Genomic DNA, 8,848 nt, shown 5'->3' on the forward strand with positions numbered 1-8,848 from the left:
CTTTTAGTAATTAAATGGCATAATTAGCATATAGCCTATCTAAACCTAATTTTTGATATCAAACTTTTTACCTACTGATATAAAATAATATTTTGGGATTCTTGGAGATTTTTATTTATTTTTAGGCTGAGCATAACATAGGGTTCTAAGCTTAATTCGGTTATTGCCGGTTTTGCCCTTTTGGGCTATAAAATGAGTTTTACAAATCCTTTTGATATCAAACCTCTTGCTACTGATCTAATATTATAAATAAAATGTTTTGAGCCTTCTGGAATAATAAAAATGTCATATTTCCTTTAAAAACCCGGAAATGGCCGCCTTTTTAAGCGTTTTTAACACATAGTATGTATTAAAACTATTTTAAACATATAAGGTTTGATGCCTACAGACATTTTCAGTAAATTTTTATATTTTAACAGTAAGCAAAAATTTTAAACTCAGATTTCCAGTTTTGACCTTTTTGGCTTATGTGAAATTACCAAAATGCCCCTACAGTGCATAGTATGGTTATAATTAATAAATTTCACATATATATGATACCCTACTGTTATAACTTATTAAATTAAGTATATTTACTGATTAAATCAGACCTGTAACTCAGATTACTATTTAAACTCTTTTATAACCTTTAAAATGACCAAAATGCCCTTACGGGGCATAGTTTGAGTTTTAAATCATTTTGGGCATAATAGAAGATATCTTACTGATGTCACAACATATTTAAGTCATATTAACTTAGGAAACATGTATATGACTCATATGGTTACCCGTTACGCATTATTTGCGTTCGGTTCGGTTTATGTGACTAGTTTGCATAAACTGACCAAAACGGGTCAAACCTTATCATTTTTGTCTCAAAATCCAGAATGTGTTTTGACGTGGGCGGTTATATACATTTATTTACAGTATGTTCACGCGCCCGACGAAGTGCATTTTATATTTATAAAAATGGTTTATACCTTAACATTAAAACACACACAACAAAGGACAAGTGTATCCCGTCATATATGCAGCAAAGTATTGGTAAGAGCCAGATATCGATCCATGGAACACGGGCGTTATAATGTACTAAATCTTTGTCATTAGATTACCAGATAAAAGGATAAGTGAATGGTTGTTAACTAAATTATCTAAATTACATCTAAAACATAAATATACTACTATCTTGTTTCACAAACAACCTAAACATGTTATCTATCAGATATGTCACAAAAGCACTTAATCAATTTTCCAATTTCGAGACAGCTAGTTACCGGGTCTGGAGTTCTAGCATTATGATTCTTTGGAAAGTTAACGCGATGGTCACACGTTAACCACCTAAAATCATTCATTAGCGAGCTATTGATATTTATTCATGCGAACCTTTAAAGATAGGTTATTTATCGGGTCTGGATTCCTAACCTCACTTATCAAAGAAAGCAATACCGATGGTCACAATACAACCACGAGGATAAGCAATTATGTAGATCATATAACAAACAATTTCACCTTTACATGTCTTAAACACAAATCTACCATGTCAGCAATTTCAGACCAAAACTACTAATCAAGGATCATAAACCGCATCTAAGAACATGCAATCAACACCATATAATTCATTAGAACCCTTACGTGCAAGAAAGTATTCCTAATCAAAATAAGATATATCTTGTATAAAACCAATACCCTGGTTTGGTTTCATAGTGTAAACAAAGTCTACAAATAAGCGATTAATCAAGAAATAGTTACCATCCCACTAACCACAGATTCATTATCCAAGATAATCAAACATAATCAGGAACTCAACATCAATGAAACGTTCATTATATAATCATGAAGATTCAACAAGAAAAAGTACTTAAGTTTCATACAAACAAGATTACAACATAAAGATTATTCAAGAAACAAGTTTATAACTACTATTACAATAACTACATTAAACATAAACTTACATCGGCTCAACACTTGCAAAATGATCAGAATACACGTTCAAGAACAAGGAATTGAACCATAAACAAGCAAGGAATTGATGGGTTGGATCAGTTATGCTTCCACTCGATCTTTAAGCTTCAAATGGGTCTGATCAGGACTGCTTCGGAACCCAGAAATCGCCCAGAAACATGGAGAAAAACCCAACATTTTGATCAGTAGCGAATGCTGCTATTTATAGGCAATTTTCAGTTTGGCACGGCCGTGCGGTCAGGTCTTGTCGGGTGATGTCAGTTTTAGCGATCCCGCGTCAGCCAAGTGGACTAGTGGATATGTATCCACTTGATGAACTCCAGGAATAGATAATGCTTTACTTCGTACTCCACTGTGACGAGAACTCGACTTTAAGGTAGCTTTCTCTATAACTGCGTAGGCTTCCATTGGTGTTTTTGTTCCAAGATCACCTCCTGCATATACGTCTATGCGTTCTTGTGAGTCGTAGTTAAGTCCTTGGTAGAAGTTCAACACAAGTTGTCTTTTGGACAACCCATGATGTGGTACATCGATTAGAAGATCTTTGAACCTCTCCCAAGCTGCGTGTAGAGATTCTCCTTCGTCCTGTTTGAATGTCATGATACGGTTCTTTAGCTTAGCTGTCTTTTCCGGAGGGAAGTATTTTTGCATAAAAAGATCTGCCATCTCGTTCCAAGATGTGATGGACCCTGCTAGAAGTGACAAAAGCCAAGATCGAGCTTTGTCTCGCAAAGAGAATGGAAAGAGCCGCAAACGGATTGCGTCTTCAGAAACGTCTCGTATTTTGAAAGTCGAACACACCTCGAGAAATGAAGCGATGTGCCGACCTGGATCTTCGTGATCCTTTCCATCGAACTGCACAGAGTTTTGTAACATGTTAATTATACTAGATTTGATTTCAAAACTCGGTGTTGCTATCGTAGGTCGGGCGATGCTCGGTAGCAAGCCCTCTCCTCCTGGACGGCCGGTCTCATTCAAAGGCTGGTCGTCCTCTGCCATAATGCTTCCTCTGTCGTCCTCTGAACTCTCGCTGTCATAAAGTATCACCGGTTCGTCGATTGCGGCCGCAATCCTTTGTGCAATAACAAGTGATCTTTTGCGAAGCCGCCTGCTTCTTCTTAGGTTATTTTCTGGTTCGTTGTCTAGCTCAGCAATAGCGGGTACAGGGGTTGTGGACATTAACCTGCAACTAATAAGGAATGCATTATACGGAAAAATAACATAATAATAATATAAGTAATATAAATATAAATAATAATACTATTATATAATATACATATATATACAATTTATTATACATAACTATATAACTATTTACCTACTTATTTACTTATTTACATACGAAAACTGGTTTTTTTATATATCAAAAAATCTGATAAGATCTGATAAAAATCAGATGAAAATTTTCTTTCCATCAGAATTTCTGATAAATCCATCTGAATTTACCAGAAAATCCGATAAATTCATCAGAAGTAAAAATTTTTGTCTCAGAAAGTCAAATGGGTTTATCAGAATCCATCAGAAAATCTGATAAATTCATTAGAATTTACCAGAAAATCTAATGATTTTATCAGAAGGTTTTATTTTCGTGGAGTAAATAAATAAACAATTGAGTACAAATAAATGAATGAATAAGCAGTTAACTAAATAAATAAATGAACAAGAATGAATAAATGAATAAATAAATAAATGTAACTGAAATAAATGAATGAATGAAATAAATAAATAAATATGTAAGCGGTTCAATTCCGAACACTTGCATAAATATAAATATAAATAGGAATGAAATAACTGAATTGAAATAAATAAAATACTGAAATAACTGTACTCGAATGAAATAAATAAATAAATAAATGAAGTATAGAAATAAAATGACTGAATTAAAATAACTGAAATGAAAGAATAAAAGAAAAATAAATAAATAAATAACTTAACGTTAATAAATAAAGTACTGAATTAGAAATGCTGAATTGAAATAAATAAATGAATGAAGTACAGAAATGAAATTACTGAAATTAAAATACTGAATTAAATGATTGCCAGTAAATGGTTCGATCCAAAACACATAACTGAATGAAATAAAAAATGAAATAAATAAAAAAAATTAAAAAAAATGTTAGTCGAACAATAAATAAAAAGTTAGTATGTTAGTGAGTTAGTAAAATTAGTTGGTTAGTGGTTAGTTGGTTAGTTGGTTAGTAAAACAGAAAAGAAAAGTTAGTCAAAAGTTAGTCCTAGTGGGCGTGCCAGGCTAGGTATTTGCAAGTTAGTAAATTAAAGAAAACAAAAGTTAGTTAAACAGTTAAGTATAATAAAATGAATAAATACAAAAATTTACAGATATTAACAGTTTGTACACCGGTAGAATAATAACTCAGATTTTTTCATTAATTTTGCCGTGTTCCCCGGCAACGGCGCCAAAAACTTGACGTGGGCGGTTATATACATTTATTTACAGTATGTTCACGCGCCCGACGAAGTGCGTTTTATATTTATAAAAATGGTTTATACCTTAACATTAAAACACACACAACAAAGGACAAGTGTATCCCGTCATATATGCAGCAAAGTATTGGTAAGAGCCAGATATCGATCCATGGAACACGGGCGTTATAATGTACTAAATCTTTGTCATTAGATTACCAGATAAAAGGATAAGTGAATGGTTGTTAACTAAATTATCTAAATTACATCTAAAACATAAATATACTACTATCTTGTTTCACAAACAACCTAAACATGTTATCTATCAGATATGTCACAAAAGCACTTAATCAATTTTCCAATTTCGAGACAGCTAGTTACCAGGTCTGGATTTCTAGCATTATGATTCTTCGGAAAGTTAACGCGATGGTCACACGTTAACCACCTAAAATCATTCATTAGCGAGCTATTGATATTTATTCATGCGAACCTTTAAAGATAGGTTATTTACCGGGTCTGGATTCCTAACCTCACTTATCAAAGAAAGCAATACCGATGGTCACAATACAGCCACGAGGATAAGCAATTATGTAGATCATATAACAAACAATTTCACCTTTACATGTCTTAAACACAAATCTACCATGTCAGCAATTTCAGACCAAAACTACTAATCAAGGATCATAAACCGCATCTAAGAACATGCAATCAACACCATATAATTCGTTAGAACCCTTACGTGCAAGAAAATATTCCTAATCAAAATAAGATATATCTTGTATAAAACCAATACCCTGGTCTGGTTTCATGGTGTAAACAAAGTCTACAAATAAGTGATTAATCAAGAAATAGTTACCATCCCACTAACCACAGATTCATTATCTAAGATAATCAAACATAATCAGGAACTCAACATCAATGAAACGTTCATTATATAATCATGAAGATTCAACAAGAAAAAGTACTTAAGTTTCATACAAACAAGATTACAACATAAAGATTATTCAAGAAACAAGTTTATAACTACTATTACAATAACTACATTAAACATAAACTTACATCGGCTCAACACTTGCAAAATGATCAGAATACACGTTCAAGAACAAGGAATCGAACCATAAACAAGCAAGGAATTGATGGGTTGGATCGGTTATGCTTCCACTCGATCTTTAAGCTTCAAATGAGTCTGATCAGGACTGCTTCGGAACCCAGAAATCGCCCAGAAACATGGAGAAAAACCCAACATTTTTATTAGTAGCGAATGCTGCTATTTATAGGCAATTTTCAGTTTGGCACGGCCGTGCGGTCAGGTTTTGTCGGGTGACGTCAGTTTCAGCGATCCCGCGTCAGCCAAGTGGACTAGTTGCCTAAGTCATCAGATCGGCACGGTAGTGCCGCTGGTGGCACGGTAGTGCCACTCACCAGAAATGTTGGTCAGAAGGCTTGATTTGGCATTGGCATGGTAGTGCCGTTGGTGGCACGGTAGTGCGGTCCGAGAAACAGTCGGCACTCCTAGTCGCACTGGCAGTGCTTCCGAGATCTGAGCAATGGCACGGTAGTGCCGTTGGTGGCACGGTAGTGCCAAACGTGGCAGTCATCAGAATTTTGCCCGTTTCATCAAAAATGCATCAGAATTTGTTCGTTTTCATCATAATTTTCCTTTATGCTCTGTTTAAGACCTGAAAAATATAAAAGTACCGATTTTGGTACCTAACCGTTGTGGTTTCGGTTAAAAACGCTTCAAACGGAAGTGTTTTGGGGTATAAAAACATGTATAATTTAACGTATATCATGTTTAGTTTACCCATATTATACAAGTCTCCAAACTTATCGGGTCTAAATCACATTCTATTCCGGTCTTCACTTATTCATGCGTTTGAACCGAACCTTCCGTTAAAACTAACCGGTCTAAGCTTAGGCTAAATTAAAGACCCGTTAGGAATCTAATAGGTTATTATAAACCTTCATTCCAGAATAGGAGACCCGGTAAAAGCTACGTGCAGTTGCTTATTGTGATTATTACTTGCAAAGGTAAATACTTTTAACTTATTTTCCCTATACGGGCTTGGGGTACGGTATATAAAATACCGCTTGGTCGGGCATTGAATCTTTAATCGTATGATGGTTAAATTATTGAAATAACCCGTTTAAATTGTTTTGTTTGCTTAAAACCTTTGGAGGGGTTAATGACCATGTCCCGGATATCCTCGGCTCATTCATTAGAAATGGCTACGACCTTAGCACGCGGGTGTAGGCGTACACCCGTCAGTGCATGTATAAATAATAAAGTATAACCGCCGGTTTCGGGAATAACCCGCCGCGGGACTATACCATGTGGTGTGTAAATTAATCTTTAACCCGGTGTTCAGCCCGGGCTACTGAACGTATAAGAAACATGTAATTCTTTTACAAGCTTATATATAAATAATTATCCTAAGTTATAATATCTTTTGTGCCATGTGCATTCAAATCAATTTTAAACATTTTCAAAATGAGTCAGTTAAATTGTATTTACCAGTGTACACTGACGTATTTTCCCCAAAAGTCTAAGTGCAGGTACTACTCGTAATAGGCTGGTCTCTCCTAGCATAAAATAGAAGTCTCGCAAGCTTAGATGCCTAATGTCTGTGAACAAGTTTCCTTTTAATTCGATCCGCCTGTGGATCTGTTTCAACTACTTTGTGATACTTAATATTACAATTTATTCAGTTGAAATGAATCTATCTTTTGCTTCCGCTGTGCATTAATAATTTGTGTTGTTTGACTATGATGTTATCAACTACGTCACGGTGCTCCCCACCGGGCCCACCGCTAATACGTGGTAAAATAGGGGTGTGACAGGTTGGTACCAGAGCCAACACTGAGTGAATTAAACACTAGCCTTTTGTGTTTAATTTCAGTTACACAAATTGCACATTCCTCGATCCTCGAGTCTAGACAAATAACATAGGACAAATTCTGTTTTGTTTTATCTTTTATTTTATATATATTCTTGTGTTATCTTTGTTTATGTTGACATGTTTAACAATGCCGCCACGATTCAGAAGAGGGAGAGGCAAGGCCCCAGTGACGGGCCCTGATCATGAGGCCGGACCTTCTCACCGGCGTACACCATCAATCACCATGAGCACCAGTCCCCAAGAACCTTGGAGGACTTACATTGAACTAGGGAGGCGATTCGTCTCTCTAAGCTCGTCGCCGTCTTACCACCACTCCTTCAGGCCACATTCAGAAAATGAGCCTAACAACCCCCAATCTTCATTCATACCTCTTCAGCGATCAAATTCGTACCACTCTTTCGGCGACCCCACTCCTGCTTTTCAGAGTCGGTTCAACCTGGTTAACTACATTCAAGAACCTGTGGGTTTTAACCCATTGGGACCAGAGGACCATTTCTCCGGCGATCACGCCATGGATATGGACGAGGACACAGATCCCGTCAAACCAGCAACAGGGACCCCAAACCACCCCATCGAGATCTCTGATGGGTCCTCGTTTCATGGATCGCCTTACCGCGGTCTGGATAGCTACCAGGCGAGGTTCAACCAGATTGAGTGGTATTTTACCCCCTCTGAGCACTCGTCTCCGTACCACCAGCAGCAGGATCCTTCTGAGGATTCTCGCTTCGTGGCCGTTACTCCACCGCCACCACCACCAGCACAGCAGCCGCCTCTGGAGCCACCGAGGCGACGAAGATCGAACGCACGAATGTCCGTCCGAGGAGGTGTGCGAATCAGCACCCCTCAACCATCAAGTGGCAGTCACTACCCGCCACTCCAAGAAGAAGATCCGCAGATGGGGGGACCATCAAACCCCGTCTCGGAAGTAAACTATGCGCCTATAGTGCCACAATTGGGATTTGATAACCCAATCCCTGCATACGCCGGTTCAGCGGCGTATAATCCATTTGAGCAGCCGGCCCACACCAACTACAACTATGCGGAGGTCGACCCATATCAAGCAGTGTGGGACTACAACGCTCTTCATCCAAAAGGGCCCTACGGTGGTCCTTGGATCACTAGGTACCCACCTTATGTGTACCAGCACCCGCCACCTCCTCAACCTCTGCATCAGCAGCCGCCGCAGCCGTAACTGATCCCGCCAGAACGCCAACAAGAGGTTCTCGATAGGTTGGACAAATGTGAGCGGGATATTCAAGTAGAGCGCAGAAACAACCGAGGCTTCTTCAAGGGTTTATCAGACCTGATCAAGGGGAAGTCCAAAAGAAGGGATTATTGAAGATCTTTGATTATTTATTTATGTTGTCCCTGCGTGGACTTTTGTTTCTGTACTCAGCCCCTGCGTGGGATTGTCTTTTTGTATTCTGCCCCTGCGTGGGCATGTCTTTCTATTTACCCCTGCGAGGGTATGTTTATTTGTTTTGCCCCTGCGTGGGCATGTTATTTCCTAGAAGTCCCGTTTAGGGCAAAATTTGTACTGTTTGAATTTGTAATGGAATGGTAATTTTAACTTTCATATTTAT

The 8,848-nt window shown here is 37.5% G+C and overlaps 1 protein-coding gene across 1 annotated transcript; it reads left to right on the forward strand.

Moving 5' to 3' along the window:
- The first annotated feature begins 7,392 nt into the window (after positions 1 to 7,392).
- LOC110899799 (leucine-rich repeat extensin-like protein 5) lies at positions 7,393 to 8,457 on the forward strand. The gene has a single exon (XM_022146694.1). It carries the CDS (start codon positions 7,393 to 7,395, stop codon positions 8,455 to 8,457), a length of 1,065 nt encoding a protein of 354 aa, XP_022002386.1.
- Positions 8,458 to 8,848: the final 391 nt, after the last annotated feature.

Source organism: Helianthus annuus, chromosome 2 (genome assembly GCF_002127325.2).
Source record: "Helianthus annuus cultivar XRQ/B chromosome 2, HanXRQr2.0-SUNRISE, whole genome shotgun sequence".
Taxonomy (NCBI): domain Eukaryota; kingdom Viridiplantae; phylum Streptophyta; class Magnoliopsida; order Asterales; family Asteraceae; genus Helianthus; species Helianthus annuus.

Bases quoted from the DNA above. Each gene is read 5' to 3' on its own strand.
- LOC110899799 (XM_022146694.1), top strand. From the start codon at position 7,393: ATGCCGCCACGATTCAGAAGAGGGAGAGGCAAGGCCCCAGTGACGGGC.